We start from the raw sequence: 19,016 nt of genomic DNA, 5'->3' as shown, positions 1-19,016 counted from the left end.
GCAGTTTTTTTTTATTAGGTTACCTTCATTGAGATTCTAAGTTAAGTACTCAGGCTGTTTTGTCCTACACTTGCTTCTTTTTCCGACCTTTATCACATGGGGAGGTTTCAATATTCGAAGCTGAAATACGATACCCCCTTTACGTTTGTTTCTACCTGGTAGTTGATTGGAAAGTGATGTGATTTCTTCCACTCGGCAGAGGGGCAATTCAATGATTCGGGTTTGTGCCCCCACCATGTATTTGATCAGGGGTTATCCCCTCCATCGAGGTTCTTCCTTGGGACGGCCAGCCCGCCAATATCTCCACTCTACGGTACCTCTCTACCTAGATATGGTGGAACGTGCTCTGATGAGCTGCCGTGACTGGCAATCGATGTTTTAGCGTGTATCGTGTCATTATTACAGTTTAGCTTATCTATCTCCAGGTACCGAAAGAGTACTGTGGTGGTTTCGAACAAGCCTTGTTGTGAGCCGCCCGCCCGCCAACCTCTGCTCCAAAACACACAGTATATACCTTTCCCTCAGTTTGCATCTCCGTTGATCTTCATCAACACAACGAAGCATGCTCAGATTGGCGCGAAGATCTCGCGGATGATGGAAAGAGGGGTCACATACAGGACTTGGCATTTCAGCCGGCGTATCATATACGGATAGTTCCCTACAATGGGTGGCCAGGGTGGCTTTGCCTTTTGCGCCTTGTGTGTTTGGGAGAAGTCGCCTAGACCGCCTAGTCAGAATCTTTAATGTCAGAATGTTATTGCGGTGTAGAGAGAAAGCAATACTGATATCGGATATTCTACAGCCGCAATTCAATTAGTAAAGTCAGATGTAGCACATATATTCTAACCTTCTCAACTCACTTCTTTCAATTGGACGGCTCGACCGAGCCTAATCCGTAAAAGGGCTTCATAGCTAGTCCGTATGCGAAGTGCAGATGCTTCGTACAGGATCAATCAATCAGCTGATCTAAGATCGATCTCTGAACCTCTTCGGAATATACCTACCTGTCATCCTACGAAGCAATATACCGACCGTGTTACACCACTTTCAAGCGATCTCCGCTAAAAATACTTGGTAGGCTAACATGAGGCTAGATCTTGTCGCGTCGGCGAGCTTTGTTGCAAGGCATGATTTGAACGTTACAAGCCGACAGAGCTATATTTGGATTCTTCGAGTCTCACATCTGCTATGACGTATCTGCCTTAGGTATCTATTACGTGCCGGTTGGCAAAGGTTTGTTCCGGTTATTTCCCCTGCATCAAATACGCCGAGAATATCTCCAGGTCATGGTGCACCCGGCGTGGGTTTTGGCTTGATGGAGAACACAGTAATTGCAATAAGGAAAAGTACTATGTGCCTTGTCGAGCAAGCACATAGAGTAGGTGCACCATTCTCGTAGCTTGGTAGGAACAGTCACGTAATTACTACTGGTAATTTGTGTGTGCCAGGTAGCTTGGTACTATGTAGTTGTGCGTTGCAAGTGGCACTGAGGCGGAGCCTCGTTTGTTTAATGCACGGTTAGCAATTCCAAGGCGAGGTGGGGTCTGGGTTTTTGTTCATGGGTCTTTTCTTTGTTGGCACACCCTGTCGAAACGATCGTCAAAATTGCCGGGCCTAGTTCTCTGCCAAGGCCAGCTGTTTGTTCCCAGTAGTTTTGCGAGGAAAAAACAGCGGTCCCCCACCTTCTCTCTGTCAAGCAACCTGGCAGGCTTGGCCAGAGAGCTCGAGCATTTGCACTACGAGGTAATTATTGGTCCTTGAAATGGGGAATAAAGGCAGTGTAAGTGGCTCATTCTAATGAATCTGATACTCAAAACCTTGGATAGAGAGATTGGTGTCTCTCATGGTCAATGGACAGTCAAGTGGCAATCACTGCGCATCTCAATTTCTTAGAATACTGTACTGCATTGTACTGTCTTCGCTTGAAATCGGGGCTGTATGGGATGTTCAGAAGGATTGTCATGACCCGCGTACGGAGTACTCCGTGCTGTAACATTAGCAAATAAAGGAGGGAATCAGAAACAAACAAACCCTGAATGGATCAACAACTGCACGCCGATGCCGGCCACCTCATTCGTTGGCTGCACACCGTATTCGATACCTCGGTCGCTTCAAAGGCTCTCTCAAGCCGAAAATTTCCCTGCTTCGGATGCACATGCATGCACTGTACATTTGAAAACTGACAAGTGCAAACAAGGGCTTCCTGCCGCACTTCTCCCACATTCCATGGCTTGGTTTGCGTGGCGTTGATCAACGGACGAGTGAGAACGGGAGTACTCGAGTTAGTTTTGTCGATTATCAAAACACGCCGCCTTCATTTTCCTGTTTGCCTGTCCCTGTAACCTGAGTAGTTGCGGTTCTCATACGGGATGATAACCGGTTAATTCGAAATTGCTTTGTGCTTTGATGCGACTATTTGGACAAGATAACATTTGTGGTCATACTGCCGAAATCTCTTCGCCCTGTACCTGTACCAGTTGTGTACCCCGACACGCTGATTTGCTCCTACAGTACCTAGACGGGCGTTGTATCAAACAACTAACAGATTCAACCTTGCCACAAACCTCGTGCAGAGCCCCACACCTCCAGTTTATTTCCACCAAAGCTCCTTGTTGATCAATCTTTCCGGATCCATCGAACGCAACATTAGCCCCTGAGAGAGCAAAATCAAGGGCCAGTAAAATGGCCGATAAACTGAATCGTAAGGTAGGCGGGTTGATAGCTGGCTTTGGAGTTCGAGACCCATGAATGAACCCAGCAAGGACTCGCCAAGCTTGGAGAGCCTTTTTAAAAGAGTCGATTGACGCTTGGGTCCTGGTTGAGTCCACCCGTCAAACCCCAAACCCGCGCGACAACGGTTACGTCGTTGCTTCCTTCCGCCAAAGCTTAGGCGTGTGTATCCCTGGAAAAAGGCTACGTCCATTCTTTTTTTTTTTTTTTCTCCTTCCCCCTCTCGACTTCAGACGTTGACCTACTACATCACAAACAGACTCACCTGAGATCTGGATAATATCAGGGAGCTGTCCCTTTTCGCTTGGCTTGCTTAATCTTGGTTGATTTATCTTCTTCCTATTGTTACTTGTTGTGCAACAACCGGATCACGCCAAGCCTGGGCTGCGTGGATAGGTTCTGTGCGCTTTTGCTTGTACCGCACACACCACGCTACCATGAGCGCCGAAGACAAAGTGCGCGTCTCCGGGGAGGGGGCGCCGCGCGAACCGGTCTTGCCTGTCGCCAACCAAGACACCGAAAAGCTTCAACATCAAGCACCTAAAGCATCCGTGCCTGCAGCGGCATATGTCATGTGAGCAACCAACGAAACTGGACAAGTCGACGGCCCGACAAACAAGCTTCGATAGTCGATACTGACGAACGGTGGAAACTTTTCTCTCCATCAGTGCATGGATCAGTATAAGTTCTTCGGTTATTTTGTTCAACAAATGGATTCTCGACACCAAGAAATTCCGTATGACGACTCAATCCCATCCAATGCCGAGATCAGGTGTCTTGGAAGAATCAATATCTGACAATGTCGAAATGCAGACTACCCCGTCCTCTTGACGACGTACCACCTGACCTTCGCCACGATTGCGACGCAACTGCTGGCGCGCTATACCACCCTTCTCGATGGCCGTAAAACTGTCAAGATGAATGGGCAGGTCTATATGCGCGCCATCGTGCCAATTGGATTCATGTTCAGTCTGAGTCTTATCTGCGGCAACTTGACATATCTCTATCTCAGTGTTGCCTTTATCCAGATGCTTAAAGTAAGTTTATATACGCCTAGACACCTAGGATTGCAGCCCCTTAGGATGCTTCGTCTGCTAACATTATTCAAGGCTACCACCCCCGTTGCCGTCCTGCTCTCAACTTGGGCGCTCGGTGTTGCGCAGCCCAATCTACGCGTCTTTCTGAACGTGTCGGTCATTGTGATCGGTGTGGTCATTGCATCCTTCGGCGAAATCAAGTTCGTTTTGGCCGGCTTCCTCTTCCAAATCGGTGGTGTTATCTTCGAGGCGCTGCGCCTGACTATGGTCCAGCGTCTGCTGAGCTCTGCCGAGTACAAGATGGACCCACTCGTATCTCTGTACTACTTTGCCCCTGTGTGCGCTGCCATGAACGCTACTGTTGCCCTCTTCTGGGAGATGCCCAAGGTCAGCTTGGCTGAGGTTTATCACGTTGGGTTGTTCAACTTTTTCCTTAACGGATTATGTGCGTTCATGTTGAACGTTTCGGTCGTTCTGTTGGTGAGTAGACCTTACACCCCGGGTTCCCACGTAGTTCCAACGCCTGGTGCCCCGGTACTAATATATGAAACAGATCGGCAAAACATCTTCCTTAGTCCTCACCATTTGTGGTGTTCTCAAGGACGTGCTGCTTGTCGCCGCTTCGGTTATCATCTGGCCCGACAAGCCAGTTACTGGCCTGCAGCTCTTCGGCTACAGCATCGCTCTCGCTGGAATGGTGCACTACAAACTCGGCTACGATGCTCTGAAAGGCTACGCCGCTGAAGGCGGTCGCCAGTGGGCTGAATTTGGAGCTCGCCGCCCCCTATTCCGACGTGTTTTAATTCTCGGATCTATATTCGCGCTAGGCATCTTCGTTCTCAGTGGCCTAGCACCTTACGCGACAGAATATGACGCCACCAAGGTCTTGAGCAAGGCTGCTAACAAGGTCGGTTTGCCATAGACACTTCGAAATGGGGCTTTAGTCAGTTACAAAGGGTTACTGTCAAGCTGTGTATGGGTTTGTTTTCCTTTGTTATTTGTATTCCCCTTTCTTAGCATGCATACATGTGTTGGAGCCTTCACTGCTGAGTCCGGTCGAAAAAAAGATCGATCTTGGCCAATATGGTATGCTTTCATGGATGATGATCCTGCATATTCGTCGTGTATTGGAGTTGGGAAGATGTTTTACTTGCCTTATGCAAAACTTCCCCTGTTGTTAAAGGTATAGAATGGGCTGGTTGCCCACTTTTTGGATATGAAGACTGAAAAGTCTGTGTACACACATGTATACTAGAATTAGATCAGGAATCCACATGACGTTTCAAGTCTTCAATACATTGCTAAACTGTGCGGCGTATGGACGTTATGTAGTATCATGCTGAATTTCTTGCTGTCTAAACTTCCGTTGCATGAGCCGGAAGTGACTCTTGCTGCTGCTACAGTCGAGCGGAAGATCCGAACGAAAATGCGCAGGCACCATAAAACAAGGTCTCATCATCATGTCTAGGTGCCGGAAACCCCAATCACCGGCATGCACCACAAAAGGCCAAGGAACAATGAAACGCCTGAAAATTGACCAGAAAGAACCGCGGTGAATTCAGCTCATGAGCCTCAAATTTTTGTATTCCGAGAATGCTGCGTACAGCCCAACCCATTCGCCCCTGCCCAAGCCGAAGTGTAGAGAGAAAATATTTAGAACTCTGTGATGTAAATTGTCAGTTAGCCAATCGTCCTGTGATAAAAAAACCCCCCGAAGTATTTTTTCCCCCTAAGACTCGCGGTTCTTGTAAGGGATCCAACGGTCAGCAACGTACTAAGAGGAGTGAAGAACCACCGGTTCTTTCCGCTCGTGTAGCGCTCCTCGAGCACCTTCTTCACGTTCTTCTTTGCGTCCTCCCTTTGGCTGACCTCCTTGAAGGTGTCGTTGGTCACGGAGCCCTTAAGGCCCTCGAGCTCGAGCGTGTAGCGGGTGGGCATGAGGTGGTTGTAGTTGACAACCTTGACGAAGGGCTTTATCTTGTTGCGCTTCTCTTGGCGCGTCTTGGACATGCGCCTGGTGATCTTGAGGGGGTAGCGCTCGATGCCAGCAACGATAGCGTGGCCGTACGGGTGCAGCTTGTTGCCTGAGTCGACGGGCTGGATGATGACGACCTGGTGAGGAGGGACGAGGCCACAATGTCAGCCGCCTGATCCAATAACCATTTCCCCTTGGCCTCTCTGTGTCTTTTCCCCCCGGATGCTTTCAATCATGCCTCCTGCCACGAGCGATCTCTGATTTTGTGTTCGTTTGGATTGGTGTAGTCGATGAATTCATAGAGGCTTGGTGTTCGGTCATGCTGCTCAATCGCTCGTGGTGGGAAAAGGTGCATCCGTATCTGCTTTGACACGGCCATCCTCCAAAACTTTTTTTTTTTCCTTTTTTTTTCAAACAAGGCAAGATTTATCGTCTTACCTTCTTACCGGCAAACCTGCCGCGGGTGATAATGGCAACACGGCCGACCTTGAGGAACTTCATTTTGGCGGTTCTTCTGGTTGTCGGATTTCGGTGACGTTGGGTGGTGATATGGTGGATTGAACAAGAGGGTTGTCGGCGTCCCGAAATTTCACTGGAGTTTCCAAACTACCGGCTGTGCGCTTGGAGCGGGGCTGGCTACACGTGACGGGAACTTTTGGAGCCAGGCAAGCCAGAGTACGGAGAAAGACGCAAGGGAAAATGTAGGGGGTCCAAGCTTTCACGAGTGACCAATAAAATCAATCAACCGCGTTGGCTGGGCCCACCTCCCAAGAGTCCTCTTGTTGGGCAAGATACTGTAATGTTGATCGCCAGGGAAGGGCCTTCGAATTTGTCAATCGGGCATTTTTGACGCGATTGAAGCTGATGCAACTGCTGACAAGACTTCACATTTTAATTTTCCCTTACGCACATTCAACAAGCTGATGATATTGTTATAACCATGCCTCCTCCTACATATATCATTTCGAGGGTGGCTGATCCCATATTCGCTGTATTTATCGGCGTCTCTGCTGCCGTGACCAGAGTGAAGCGTGAGGAGAAGGAAAAGGGGAGGACCTCGGCTCAGACTATGGAAGCTTTCAAGAGGTGAAGATACCCCTATTGCAGTCGGATATAATAACAGTTTACTGATCTCTATCTTGGTTTCTAGACGCCTTAGGTATACTGTCGGCATGACCAACAACTAAGGCAACTCTGCTCTATAAGACTGTTGTGCTCAGCGGACTGCCGTATTGGAGTCTACGTTACTGGAGCATCGTATCTTTAGCTTTCCACCGCTGCCTAAACATACTTCAAAACCCGATATCCCCAGCACTAGACCACGCGCATCACCGAGCGAACTCATCTCCATACTCTTTCTTCATCATCTCCTGAACCATTTGTCCACACAGCTTAGCAGTCGGATTGGTGCTCACAGCAAGGCCCTTTGCAATATCATTTCCATATCTGCCCCCGATGGCAAAGTCTCGTGAGGCAGCAGCCTCAAACTCGAGCGTCCTCCAGCCGCTCTCCTTCCTGCCGTGTGATATTTGCGGGACGCCCTGGGCGATCAGCTTGGATGCGGCCAGGTATATAGCTGCTCTTTGAGTATGAGCAAGGGAGAGAGTATTGGCAGCGGTGGGTGATAATGCCTGCCAGGGCGTTCGCGGGGAGAGCAGTTCGATGGCTCTGTCAAGGTCCGCAAGCGTCTTATTCACCACACGAGAATGCTCCAGAATGTCGTCAATCTTGGGCACCAAGGCTTGGGGTGAAGGCTCCTGCTGGGACAACATCATTGTGTCACCGTACAGCCGTCTCAGCGCCTGGGCCCTGTTATTCCTAGCACTTGCATAATCTGGATACTCTTCGATAAGCTCGTCAAAGCTGAGAATGGCCTTTCTATATGTCGCCTCGACTGCGTTTTGAGCATCCGCCTTCTCCAGCTGGTTTTCTGCTTGTTGCATCTCCACAACGATTCCTCGTTCTCTCTCGGCCACCTTCTTGTAAACGTCGGCATCTTTTATGTGAGGGTCTGCCGGAAGGGAGTCTTCTAATCTAACCACCGTAGCGGGATCGAACTCGGGATCTTTGATCTTTTCAAGGACGTTCAAGTCCCGGCTGCTCAAGGTCGCCGAAGCCATTATTGGTTGGATTGGTATAGTCGGTTGGGATTCTTGGTGCGATAAAGGTCGGACCTTGGATTCTTTGTGTTGGGTGAGCGAGCAACTGGGCTTCGGTCTTCAAGCGGTGCAGGCGGCGATACTCTTCAACTCTTCAACAATCAAAATAGCTCAAAACCTGGGTTAACACGTGTGTACCAGGAATGCAGTGGAATTACCAGATCAATCTAACTAAACAAAATGTTTCGAGTCGCATGGAATGGCACCAAACAAAGTTGACGAGTGCCGTGGCGTCAGCAACATCCTGGTCCATGCAGCTCGGCATTACCCATACACTACTTTCGTCACTCATGTCACGGGAAAGTGGGTCCTTTCATCCGTCGTCCAAAAGCCTATGCAGATTTGGTGGTGGAAGGCGGCGGCACAAAGAAAACCGGCGCGGCCACCTTCGGCTAGGGTCGGTTAATTTAGGTATCAAAGCCTCTGACGGTTTAAGTTCCGCCTGGTTTTGAGAGTGTCTGCTCTCGGGGTTCCTGACAAGCAACCATTGGGATCGTCTACATGTGGCACAAAAAAGGTCAGAGGCTGCGGCTTTACGCTTAAGTACTATAGACTTACGGGGATTGTCTTACCTGGCTGGAACTCTGTTGTCAATGGCATAGAGGACCGAACGACTTTCGACTCGCCGCCAAGCACGGAATCAGATGACCTGCTGGCACAACAGCGGAAGGCTCGGTGGGCGTCATAGCTATGTTTAAACCGAGCTTTTTAAATAAGAAGGAAGTCTTCCCGTCAAAACCTGTGAAACTTGGATTCAAGAGAAAATAAGAACAAAAACTCAGCCCTATCTATATTCCACTTTAACACTTCCGCCCCCACCCAAGCTGTCATTGTCATTGTTACCTACCTACTTGAAGACAAATTGAGCAAGTCAAGTCACAAACTAGCAATTATTTGTTAAACCTAAAGGACTGCTTGCTTTCCAGATACCATTCATTTTGTGTCCATGTCACCCTCTGCAATCACAGAATCCCCAAGAAACTCGGTCGTAGACCATACGTCCGGGCTGCAGGTTGAAAACCTCGCAGTCCAGGACCCGTTTCCTAGCTTCCATGGCTACGACCATGTAACTTGGTGGGTTGGAAATGCGAAGCAGGCGGCTTCGTATTACAACACCCTCTTTGGCATGAAGATTATCGCATACCGGGGCCTTGAGACAGGCTCCCGCTACTTCGCCTCTTACCTGGTGGGCAAAGAAGACGTCCGCTTCGTCTTCACGTCGCCCATTAGGTCACATGTTCACCTCCCAGAGGACGAGCCTATTTCGGACGAGGACCGGGAACTCCTCAAGGAGATGCATGCTCACCTCGAGAAGCACGGCGATGCCGTCAAGGACGTCTGCTTCGAAGTGGACAACGTCCAGGGTGTGTACGAACGTGCCGTGCAGCAGGGCGCCGTGTCCATCGCGCCGCCCAAGACCTTATCGGACAAGGAGAACGGCTCGGTAACTATGGCGGTTATCCAGACTTATGGTGACACCACACATACTCTGCTCTCTCGCGACAACTTTCGCGGCACCTTCCTGCCCGGCTTCCGCGACGTGGACCGCCAGCCAGCCGCCTACTCGGCCCTTGTGCCTGTACCCCTGCAGCGCATCGACCACTGCGTAGGCAACCAGGACTGGGACGACATGCGGGCGGCGTGTGACTTTTATGAGCGCTGTCTCTCGTTCCACCGCTTCTGGTCTGTAGACGACAACCAAATCTCGACCGAATTCAGCGCACTCAGCAGCATAGTCATGGCCAGCCCCAACAATGTCGTCAAGATGCCCATCAATGAGCCGGCCAAGGGTAAGAAGCGATCACAGATCGAGGAGTACGTCACGTTCAACTCGGGAGCCGGCGTCCAGCACATCGCCCTGCTCACCTCGGACATCATCACCACCGTCGAGGCCATGCGCAGCCGTGGCGTCGAGTTCATCGAGGTGCCCCACACTTACTATGACACCATGCGCCGCCGCCTCAAGACAGAGAAGCGCGACTGGGAGCTGCAGGAGGACTTTGATCGCCTGGTCCGCAACAACATTCTCATCGACTACGACGAGGGTGGCTACCTGCTCCAGCTGTTCACGCGCCCGCTCATGGACCGCCCCACGGTCTTTATCGAGATCATCCAGCGCAACGACTTTGATGGCTTTGGCGCCGGCAACTTCAAGAGCCTCTTCGAGGCCATCGAGAGGGAGCAGGCTGAACGTGGAAACTTGTGATGAAGCGAACAGTATTTTTGTATGGACCTTTCTCTGGTTCTACCATTTAGGATTCATGATCATGAGGCAGAGTGGCGTTACGGGAAAAATGGGACAGTATCATGGTTGCAAGCATCCATATCATCTTTAGATTTTTGTTTGGGGATTTGTTTTCCCCCGCTCGTTGAACGGTGAATTTTATATTTATAGAAGATCTACCATCACCTTGGCATTCCCCCGTCTCAAATGGATATATGGCACCTTCCGTGACGTGAAAACATAATGAATGTTTATTTACTTTCCTGGAACGTTTTGAAATCTTCTGGTTCGTTTCGAAACCCCCTGTGCAACCCTGAATTTTGTTTAACCATTTCAATGTGGCGCCTGGTTCAGGGGGTTCGGTCAAATCAACCTTGAATCCTATACCGCACACCCCTGCCCTAAAAAGAATATTCAGTAGAGAACAGCGCACACAATCCCATGTTTGTCACGCAAAGGTTTCTCTCCTTGTATCTTCGCGGCAAATGCGTCAAGTTAACCATAAAGTCTGCCTCAATTTTAAAATAGGCGACCTATATATAGTTCACCCATGGCCCATATACATGCGCAACATGAATATGGCCGTAGCTGTAAAATGCTTAGTCAATCGCCATGGCCCCGTTGGAATCCTGGGAAACACCATTGCTGGCAGCTCCGTTGGTGGCCCCTTTCCCGTTCGTTGTAGTCAGGTCGCCTCGGGTGTCGCTCTGGCATCCAGGGCAGTTGTGCAACACCTCGTGCGAAAAGACGTCGCAGTCGATACAAAAGTGATTCCTGCACACCTGGCACATGTATCTCCCGCTCTCGCTCACGCCTTTGGGCATGGGTGCCGTAGACTTCTTCTTTTTGCCATTCGTATCCTTGGAGGGGACCTTGAGGTGTTTGTCACCGGCACCCTCCTTTTCGGCGTCCTTGCCTTTTTCCTTGCTTTTGGCATCTGGGAACGGTGCGTGACACGCAAAGCAGGAGATGCTGCGACCGGCGTCGGTCCATGGCACTTCGGACCATACTCTTAGCGGGAAGAGGTGATGATACGATCGAGCCAGGTGGGTGGACAAGATCAACGTGAGGCCGCACGCGGGGCACTCTGAGGGCAGACGACAAACTCTTGATCCACATCGTGTGCACAGGAAGCCGTTTCGTACAGGCCGGTTGTGACATGAACAAAGAGCCGGGTCCTTGTCCGTCTTTCGCGATGGAAATCCCATCATCAGGAGGGAAGCGGCCTCTCCCGTTGCCTGCTGAAGTTGGCTTTGTCGTGTTATGGGGGGTCTCGTAGCCGACATCAGCAGCTCCCGAAAGTGCACCTCGTGGAGGGCTACGTTGTATGCGGATCCGTCAATGTCTGTAACAATTCCCAGATCTGCCGCTGCCTTGCCAGAATTTGTTTTTCGGCATATTTCCTCGCAGATATAGACCTGGGCCGCCAGCCCAATCACCGACACTCGTATCCTATCCTGTATGAGCCCATCAATCGTCTCGTGTATGTCGCCGGGATCCAGTGATAATAATGCGCCGAATATTATAACCACCTCACGGGTGCCATGTGACGGAGTGTTGCTGCGGGTTGTGGCGGGTTAGAAATCCTGCTCCGTGAAGGAGTATACTACATATGGCCCAGCTGCAGACATGCGCAAAAGGGGATCCTCATAACTCACAATAATGCGCCTCGGCACATCTCCAGAGCGTTCTGTAGACTAGGGCTGCCAGACGGGTCTAGATCCGGCAAAGCCCTGAGTTTCTCAATGTGCTCGGCCGGATTCCCGCTCAAATCCGAGATCCGAACGGCTATGCTATCTCTCATGCCCACGATGGCGAGCTGGCTGATGGGGTTTTGGTCAAAATATTCGCGCACGAATTCGATAGCGTACGAGATGGTCAAGCGATGCCTCGTCGGCATCAAGTCCTTCTCTGCCATGGCGAAGGACATGTCGATGACCAAGACCAGGTGCCGTATGATTCCACGTTGTATGGGCGTAGTGTCACGGAGCACACGCCGACGCTTCTCGGCCTCCAGAAAGCCCTCGAGCGACAGGTTGCCATCATCCAGCTCGTGGACCACATCCCATGATCTTTGTAGGTCTTCCCATGCTGCCTTGCTTGCTTTCTTCCTGCGCTTGCCACCGTCATCCCCGCCCTTGCCCGATCGCCCCCCGCGTGCGCCGCCTGACTGTCCTACAAGCTCGTCATCAGAGCCGTCGTCGACAACAAACTCGCCATCTGAGTCTGCCATGGTGGGTGCTGTTACCCGAAAGCTTCGGGGGATTCCCACCCGTGCCGGGGATTATGACCGGGTTCGGGTGCGGTAAAAGCGCCTCGATCGGCTTCGAGCGGAGGGCGCTGGGACGGGGCGGCAAGTAGCGGGTTACAAAAGTGGCCAGAGGTTCCCTGATACCTGGAAAAAATACTTCAGCGTAGGTCACCAAGTCACCTGCTTGGAAGCAGGCCAAGTTGGCGATGTTGTATGTCGGGCAAGCAGGCTTGAGAGTAAACGATGGGTGCAATTCATGAACTGACAGTCTAGTCTAGTTCCGCCGTAGCTTAACTGAGGTGTTAGCGCAAACTGGTAATTAAGAAACGACGTGTCGCAAGGAAGAAGTGCTCTGAATGAGGTGTCGCGTAAGATTTGTTTTAGTTTGTGCTAGTAATCAATCGGACTACGGTACATTCGAGCTTGCTTGTGAAGGCAGCTAGCAACAGCTACCTGGGTGGTTTGCAGTAAATTCATTCGTTGTACAATAATTCAACCCCAAAAAACCCGCGTTAGCGCGTCGCCTCAAAAACCTGCCCCACTACTCGGCAGATCTAAGTCGGGTACCACCTTAAACTAAGCCCACCTAGCTTGACCAAAGGAGTTGGGGAGCAAGGGAGATAGGTAAGGTAGGAGGTACCTACCTTAGCACAGTAGACTCCTTAGCCCAAATTGAAAATAAACAAACAGTGAGGTCATTGAACTACCAAGCTTAGAGGTTTTTGTTTTCTCACGCGGGACAACGATGCAATGGGGTAAAGTTAACAAGTTGTCCAAGGTCACTGACAATCAATAATGACATGGGGCTGGACAGACACTGCTGCAAAGGGTCAAGTTTCTTGTATATCAGATTACCACTGTACTAAGCACATTGCCCTGCCCTAATGTTCATAATCGAGAAATAGACTATCTAGAAACAAGGGGTATACATATTTCCGCTACAGACTGACGGTAAAAAAGCACAAAACCAAAAATACGGCTATATAGAACCGCTATACAAGTCATCGTCAAGGAGGCATACAAAACGTCTCCGTACATCACACGCGCAACTCCCCATCGTGTTCTGTACAAGTTATTAGAACCAATGCTTTCTCGACAGTCCCCTCCCACGATCACACCAGACGTATGGACAAAGGCGCCAGAATCCACTCAAGTATGAACTGAGACTGGGATTCGTGGCAGTTCAGATTGGTGCCGCCAGTCGAGGCTAGTTTTTTTCGGCAGGTTGCTTGTGTACCGCCGCAAATGACTGAATGATGGAGACGCAGTAGGTAGGTTGTCGTGAAGATTGAATTGATTATTTCGTTAATGGTTATAAAAGGATGAGGGCATTGCATGTACACCTTCTTAGGGGCCCTCATCCCTAACCGGCTTTTAAGTGATGAGAATTGCCGAGGTATAAGCCTCCGCAGAGTCGCACTTTAAATTCCCTTTTTCGTTTTTCTCTTTTTCTTCGGCGTGATTTTCTTTCATATGCTGATGGTTGTTCTTGTTATCTCAAGATGATTCTGGCTTCTCGCCACTGCCCTGGAGGTTGCCCAAGGTAGTCCCATCCTATGGGTAAGTTGAACCCACTGGCATTGGCCAGTCATCCTCAGTGATGCTTGACCAGAATATCCATACCATAACAACGGATGCCAGGGTGAAGATGGTCTGAAAAAGCGATCCGTCGATGCTGCCGTTGGTGCCGTTGCAAATGTACCTGCTGACAACGTAGTTGAAGATTTGTCCCAGAGCGAACAGGAGGCCAGCGCCGACCAGGTAAATCATCGGCTTCGTCTCCTGAAGTACTCTCAACACCAAAATTGCCTCGAGGACAAAAAAGGCAACAATGAATATAAGGGGGGCCAACTGGTATAGAACGTAGAGGGCGATGTGACGATAATCGGGCCCCTCCCGGCTCGAGTTCCAGTAACCAGTCCATCCAAAGCCTGTATCTAGGGTGATGTACCCCGTGCCGATTAAGAGAACTAGGGCTGAAAGCAACAGTAGCCCGAGAGACAGTGGCGTGCCATCATCAATGATCTGGTAGCCCACGACTGCGTTGAGCATGAGCACCCATGTTGTTGCGATGATAAAGCCGAGATGAATACCAGTAAATGCCTATTGAGGTAATTGTCAGATCAGTCTGATTTGAAAATAGACTAGATTCATATGAGTGAACCCCAGACTCACCACTCGAACTGTCTCGGACAGGGGTGAAATTTCGCCAACAGTGAAGATCTCGCAGATTTGGATTACAATGTAGCCCAACAAGAACAGTTGCATCTCTCTGTTGAGTCATTATGTTAGCGCGTCAAATTCAACTGCGGGTATCATATATGACAGCTGCAAGAACATACCTTCGTCCGACTGCAGCCTTCTTGCGTTCTGACCGTAGCAGCAGATATATCGCCACCACGATAGCGACAACGCATACCAAAATTACACCTGCATCCCAGTATGTATGTCAGCATATAATCGATCAAGTTGACAAGGGCTCGGACGACAATTATGGGCTCACCTAAGTTTCCGAGGTACTGGTTACTAGGCAGTGCTATGCCCTTCAGGTTGCACCCTCCCCATCCCCCAACTTGTCCCGTGGCGTCCTTGTTGAGAACCTATTGTTATAAAGTCAGGCCATGCTCACGCACTTCCGCATCGAAATAATGCGATTGGAGCGATCCTAAAGGGCTACTTACATTGCAAACAGGCAAGGTTGAACCCTCACAAAAGGGCTGTTTGAAACGCGTAGTTTGTCAGCGTACCCTGTCTCTTGAGGTATGGCGAAGGAAGCATTCGGATGCCGGTACGGTCAATGTGCAAGTTAACTCACGCCGAAATTGCCGAATCCCGACATTTGGGATTTTGTCGCGCAGAGCGCAGTTGTGCCAAATCCTCCGACGCTCCCTAGCTATTCTCCTCGTTTCTATCGCGAGTAACCGTTGTACCCGTAGCACACTGATCCGTCGCACGCCTGACTGTCCCAACCGTACGTCGGCCGAGAAGGTGATGGTGGTGGTTGATGATCGGGTCGAAAATTCGAAATCGGACGCGTCAAAGTGGCTGGGAAGGCGTTGCACAGTCGAATGCACAATTGGTCCGAAGTAGTTCTCCACCTTCGTATTGTCAGAAAAGAAAAAGAAAGAAAGATAGGATCAATTGAATGAATCTGAACTCTTCGTCCGATCGCTGATTGTATTTCGTTTCTGGCCGTATAGGTGCGCGAAGCTCAGAGGTTGAAGATGGGGTGGTGCAGAGGTTGTTGTCGTGGCAATGTCGGTTCTTTCTGGTCAGATTGTGAGAAGCCCACCTCGTTGGTACATGCTCCAAAGCACAGACAGCGAGTCGGGATGGAATCAGATGGGGGAGGCTCCCTAATTTTAACGCCGGTGCTCCTTGCCGTCCTGGTGAATTCTCAGCGCTGCAAAAAAAGGCTAGTCAAACTCCACTTTGCAACCGGGGTGGCGGGCGTCGTTGATTGGATAGCGACCTGTGAATGGCTGAGCGTTTCCAAAGACCTCGGTGGGGTCGCAAAGAGGTTCGCTTTGTTGAAGGCAGGGAAGTTTAAATGAAAACCCAGTCCTCTGCCGCGGTTGGTCGCAAGAACGGTACCCTCGTGATGCGCTGATGGCTGAAGCCTCCTCAACTCTACGGTACATAAAGGATGTCACATAATAAACTCGGAGAGGTCTACAGGGTCGGAAACTCCCGTTTCCAATTCCTATATGCATAAGCTAACATTTAGTGATGCGGAAAGTCGGTACTGTTAAGGAAAGGGAATTCAGCGGCTGTAGGATACCATCATCGGGTATAAACGTCATGATCATGTATTGAAAATAATTAATCTCTGGGCTTCTTTATGCGGTGGTGGGTGTGCCCGAGACGCCTTAAACACGATAATGTGTTTAGATCTCCACAATACGCGGGTACGCTCAATCAACGGGCGGGAATGCGCACGGATGAACGGCCATGCATAAGGCACCACACCAATACCGGCAAGTTTTGATGCTTTTTGTTCAGTTTCTTTTGGTCCTCACTCCTGTCAGCCTCTCGTAGATAATATTCAAAATTCTTCCGGGCAGTTATTGCCTAGGAATCTGGCCTAAGCTGGATGTATTCGAAGACTTTTGTATCTGTTTGGATGCCAGCGACCATTGCAATTGCGGATAAAACTCACCAAAAAAAAAAAATCGAGTCGTGATTTTCGGATGGAAACCTCCATCATTCAATCAGTCCATCTCGGCCAAATTCACAACCTTTACCCTATTGGTTAGCCCCGCATAAGCTGCTTGGCCGGCACATCAAAATGAGACCATCCCTCTCCAGCAAAGACCACTAAAACTGTAGAGGGTTAATAATCAGCCAATGCCAGTTGAGAAAAGAGGTCGGTATGAACAACTACTCTTATACAACAGTCCATAGGTAGAGCTGTTCTTATAAACAAACAACAAAAAAGGTCTAAAGCCAGTGGGACGAGACTCAACGATTACGAGGTACAGTACTGTGTATTTCTGCCACGTTCTCAGTGAGGCGGTAACTCAGCCGCAATACTTTTGCAATCCGGTCTTCCCGATTAATATAGTTAGTGTAAGGATACCGGAGATTGATCGTCCATCGGTGGCTTGTGTACTTTGCTTCTCGAAAAGAGATGTTATACAGCACCTGCACTGCCCTGTCAAGCCTTGTCTAACCTAACGGAGCACTGGTCAGCCTGTCAACGGATATCACGTAAGGCACCTATGAGACCTGAGTTATCGTCTGCCAAGGCTTGTTTCGCCACGCGAACGCTTGTCTGCCCAGCTGCCCAGCCACCCTAGCCACTTGTTACCACATATATGGATGCTCTGGAAAGGTACGGGGTACTTGGGCGGGAAGGCGGCACTGGAATCCTATCAAGACTTTTTCAACGCCTAGGATCAATTGTGGCTGGGGCGGTGCAATTACACTCTCAAGACTCTCTATCTGCGCGTCAGGCAATGATATGCAGATGTATTTCCATCTCACGAGGCTCGTACCTACACTCAGTCCCTTTTAGGTTCAAGTCCACTCCCAGCCTGACTCCTCGATGGTCCACCTCACCTGATAATTGAAAGCCTTGTGACAGCACAGGTGCGCAGATGCTGACATTCCGTCTATATGACAAACTCACTTTAGCCTTGTCGTCATTCCTGGCTGAGGCTGTCAGGCTAGATACCAAGTTTGACTAAATTCTTTGCCAGCGCCGGTTTTCAGCAGAGCAAAAAATTCAGACAAGTGTGGGCGAATTGACGTCTACATGTCTGGTGTTTTTCATTCGCCCGTGTCCTGATGCGATTGGCAGAGATTGCGAGTTTTAATTGCAGTACAAACTGCACACCCAGGCTAAAATTACAACTGCAAACATTTGGCGTTATGTATTTATGCGGATGGTATTCATTTGAAGCCACTTTAGCCCTTGTCTGCAAGTTAAATGGCAGATCCAAGGATCAAGCACAGCAAATTTTCAGCCAAATGGGCAAGTCGCAATTGTCCGTGCTTGTCCTTCAGCCCAAAGAGAAGCCATACCACTTTTCCACGGATGGCTTCCCGAGAAAAGATGCTCTGCTAAAGGATCTGGAAGGGCCCAGACCGCTTCCATTATAGATGATAAACGAACGCTTCCCGATCGATGATTGGCGAGTGTTATGTCCAAGTTAAAAGGGCCCTATTTGATGACGTTCAGGTGCCTGAGATACTACGATTTGATAGACGGTTGTTCGACCCGACTTGGCGCCCAGGAATAGCAGGCTGGCAAGCTGGTTGCCAGAGTATAGCTAGTACCGTACCCAACCTCGTTCGAAGCCTACCTCCCAATCCGGAAGAGCGGGACTGGGAGCAGTGGATAGGTAGATTTAAACCAGGCCGAATCTTACGGGAATCAACATACCAGGGAGGCTTTTACTTAAATTAGACGCACCCATGCTTGACTTGATGTCTTTCGCACCTCATACCGATAGCCCTGAGGCTCTCTCAGTCGCGCATTCGAGGTAATCGAGCTCCTGTCCGATTTCAGTGCTACAAGTGATCGACAAGGAATCAACACATGGAGAATAGAGGCTAATACAAAGTTTAATGTGCTTGATTTATGCGTTTCCGGCGGAGCGCGTATCATCAAAGAGTTGTGTACCTAGTTTTAGCCTACAAGCAGTATTTCGGTACCCCCACGCGGTCAGGCAATGGAATAGTGGAGGGGGAACTGGGGTTCATCCAGGGGGGTGACTGCGGGAACTTCGAGGACATGGTTGTCTTGGCTGCTGTGCATTGCTACGTCATCTCACTAACCGGAAACTGGTCCACGGCAAGCGGCAGGGTGTTGGAGAGAGTGCCAGGGCAAAAGCTGGAATCCAAAACAGATTGTAATCAATTGTCCGACAAGACATCTTTGAAACCATATCTTAAATGATTGGCAGAACCGGTTCTCTAGACTTCCTTGGTATTCTCACCTCTTTTAATAAACTGATACTGTCTCCTCGAAGATTAATTAAGACTTCAGCACAACGAGCAGGACATCTCCGGCCAACCCTGCCAAGGCTGACTGGTTGGCAGAACCTCGGTTGACCTGAAAGTCAGCCACCAAAAGGCTGAGGATTGACGTCGCTCCCTTCGTTTACAGTGGGATCGCCCAGAAAAGGTGGGGCAC

General features: G+C 49.8%; 8 protein-coding genes across 8 annotated transcripts; 3 read left to right on the top strand and 5 right to left on the bottom strand.

Annotated features, from left to right (window-relative positions):
- Positions 1–423: 423 nt before the first annotated feature.
- On the bottom strand, positions 424–1,100 carry PgNI_05759 (uncharacterized protein; the record flags this gene model as incomplete). Its single annotated transcript, XM_031125790.1, has 4 exons — positions 1,005–1,100; positions 861–937; positions 783–796; positions 424–718 (listed from the first exon to the last, which is right to left on the bottom strand). Coding segments are annotated over exons 1-4 (393 nt in total), but the record flags the coding sequence as incomplete, so codon positions are not given.
- Positions 1,101–2,897: 1,797 nt separating this feature from the next.
- On the top strand, positions 2,898–5,065 carry PgNI_05758 (uncharacterized protein). The gene is made up of 5 exons (XM_031125789.1): positions 2,898–3,304; positions 3,399–3,466; positions 3,544–3,767; positions 3,840–4,247; positions 4,321–5,065. The coding sequence occupies exons 1-5, from the start codon at positions 3,168–3,170 to the stop codon at positions 4,687–4,689; spliced, it is 1,206 nt and encodes a 401-aa protein (XP_030982306.1). The 5' UTR covers positions 2,898–3,167; the 3' UTR covers positions 4,690–5,065.
- PgNI_05757 (uncharacterized protein) lies at positions 5,051–6,360 on the bottom strand. Its single transcript, XM_031125788.1, has 3 exons — positions 6,181–6,360; positions 5,543–5,879; positions 5,051–5,428 (listed from the first exon to the last, which is right to left on the bottom strand). Exons 1-3 carry the CDS (start codon positions 6,241–6,243, stop codon positions 5,421–5,423), a joined length of 408 nt encoding a protein of 135 aa, XP_030982305.1. The 5' UTR covers positions 6,244–6,360; the 3' UTR covers positions 5,051–5,420.
- Positions 6,361–6,682: 322 nt separating this feature from the next.
- Positions 6,683–6,929, top strand: PgNI_05756 (uncharacterized protein; the record flags this gene model as incomplete). The annotated part of the gene is made up of 2 exons (XM_031125787.1): positions 6,683–6,828; positions 6,893–6,929. The coding sequence occupies 2 exons, from the start codon at positions 6,683–6,685 to the stop codon at positions 6,927–6,929; spliced, it is 183 nt and encodes a 60-aa protein (XP_030982304.1).
- Positions 6,930–7,070: 141 nt separating this feature from the next.
- PgNI_05755 (uncharacterized protein) lies at positions 7,071–7,862 on the bottom strand (the record flags this gene model as incomplete). Its single annotated transcript, XM_031125786.1, has 1 exon — positions 7,071–7,862. One exon carries the CDS (start codon positions 7,860–7,862, stop codon positions 7,071–7,073), a length of 792 nt encoding a protein of 263 aa, XP_030981903.1.
- A 526-nt stretch (positions 7,863–8,388) lies between these two features.
- Positions 8,389–12,708, bottom strand: PgNI_05753 (uncharacterized protein). The gene is made up of 2 exons (XM_031125784.1): positions 11,784–12,708; positions 8,389–11,685 (listed from the first exon to the last, which is right to left on the bottom strand). Exons 1-2 carry the CDS (start codon positions 12,356–12,358, stop codon positions 10,725–10,727), a joined length of 1,536 nt encoding a protein of 511 aa, XP_030982160.1. The 5' UTR covers positions 12,359–12,708; the 3' UTR covers positions 8,389–10,724.
- Positions 8,848–10,107, top strand: PgNI_05754 (uncharacterized protein; the record flags this gene model as incomplete). Its single annotated transcript, XM_031125785.1, has 1 exon — positions 8,848–10,107. One exon carries the CDS (start codon positions 8,848–8,850, stop codon positions 10,105–10,107), a length of 1,260 nt encoding a protein of 419 aa, XP_030981902.1.
- A 488-nt stretch (positions 12,709–13,196) lies between the features above and the next one.
- On the bottom strand, positions 13,197–15,819 carry PgNI_05752 (uncharacterized protein). The gene is made up of 6 exons (XM_031125783.1): positions 15,192–15,819; positions 15,058–15,093; positions 14,880–14,976; positions 14,719–14,806; positions 14,552–14,648; positions 13,197–14,479 (listed from the first exon to the last, which is right to left on the bottom strand). Exons 1-6 carry the CDS (start codon positions 15,213–15,215, stop codon positions 13,931–13,933), a joined length of 891 nt encoding a protein of 296 aa, XP_030983139.1. The 5' UTR covers positions 15,216–15,819; the 3' UTR covers positions 13,197–13,930.
- Between the last annotated feature and the right edge of the window lie 3,197 nt (positions 15,820–19,016).

Source organism: Pyricularia grisea, chromosome I (genome assembly GCF_004355905.1).
Source record: "Pyricularia grisea strain NI907 chromosome I, whole genome shotgun sequence".
In the NCBI taxonomy this organism is placed as follows: Eukaryota; Fungi; Ascomycota; class Sordariomycetes; order Magnaporthales; family Pyriculariaceae; genus Pyricularia; species Pyricularia grisea.
The sequence above is the reverse complement of the archived record's forward strand: the minus strand, read 5'-3'. Positions and strand labels throughout refer to the sequence as shown.

Coding starts and splice junctions, on each gene's coding strand:
- PgNI_05753 (XM_031125784.1), bottom strand. CDS start 12,358: ATGGCAGACTCAGATGGCGAGTTTGTTGTCGACGACGGCTCTGATGAC. Junction 11,686..11,783: donor ATGTGCCGAGGCGCATTATT/GTGAGTTATGAG, acceptor CACAACCCGCAG/CAACACTCCGTCACATGGCA.
- PgNI_05758 (XM_031125789.1), top strand. CDS start 3,168: ATGAGCGCCGAAGACAAAGTGCGCGTCTCCGGGGAGGGGGCGCCGCGC. Junction 3,467..3,543: donor TCTCGACACCAAGAAATTCC/GTATGACGACTC, acceptor GTCGAAATGCAG/ACTACCCCGTCCTCTTGACG. Junction 3,768..3,839: donor CCTTTATCCAGATGCTTAAA/GTAAGTTTATAT, acceptor ACATTATTCAAG/GCTACCACCCCCGTTGCCGT.
- PgNI_05752 (XM_031125783.1), bottom strand. CDS start 15,215: ATGTCGGGATTCGGCAATTTCGGC. Junction 15,094..15,191: donor CGGGATTCGGCAATTTCGGC/GTGAGTTAACTT, acceptor CGTTTCAAACAG/CCCTTTTGTGAGGGTTCAAC. Junction 14,649..14,718: donor AAGGCTGCAGTCGGACGAAG/GTATGTTCTTGC, acceptor ATGACTCAACAG/AGAGATGCAACTGTTCTTGT.
- PgNI_05757 (XM_031125788.1), bottom strand. CDS start 6,243: ATGAAGTTCCTCAAGGTCGGCCGTGTTGCCATTATCACCCGCGGCAGG. Junction 5,880..6,180: donor GCAGGTTTGCCGGTAAGAAG/GTAAGACGATAA, acceptor CCTCCTCACCAG/GTCGTCATCATCCAGCCCGT.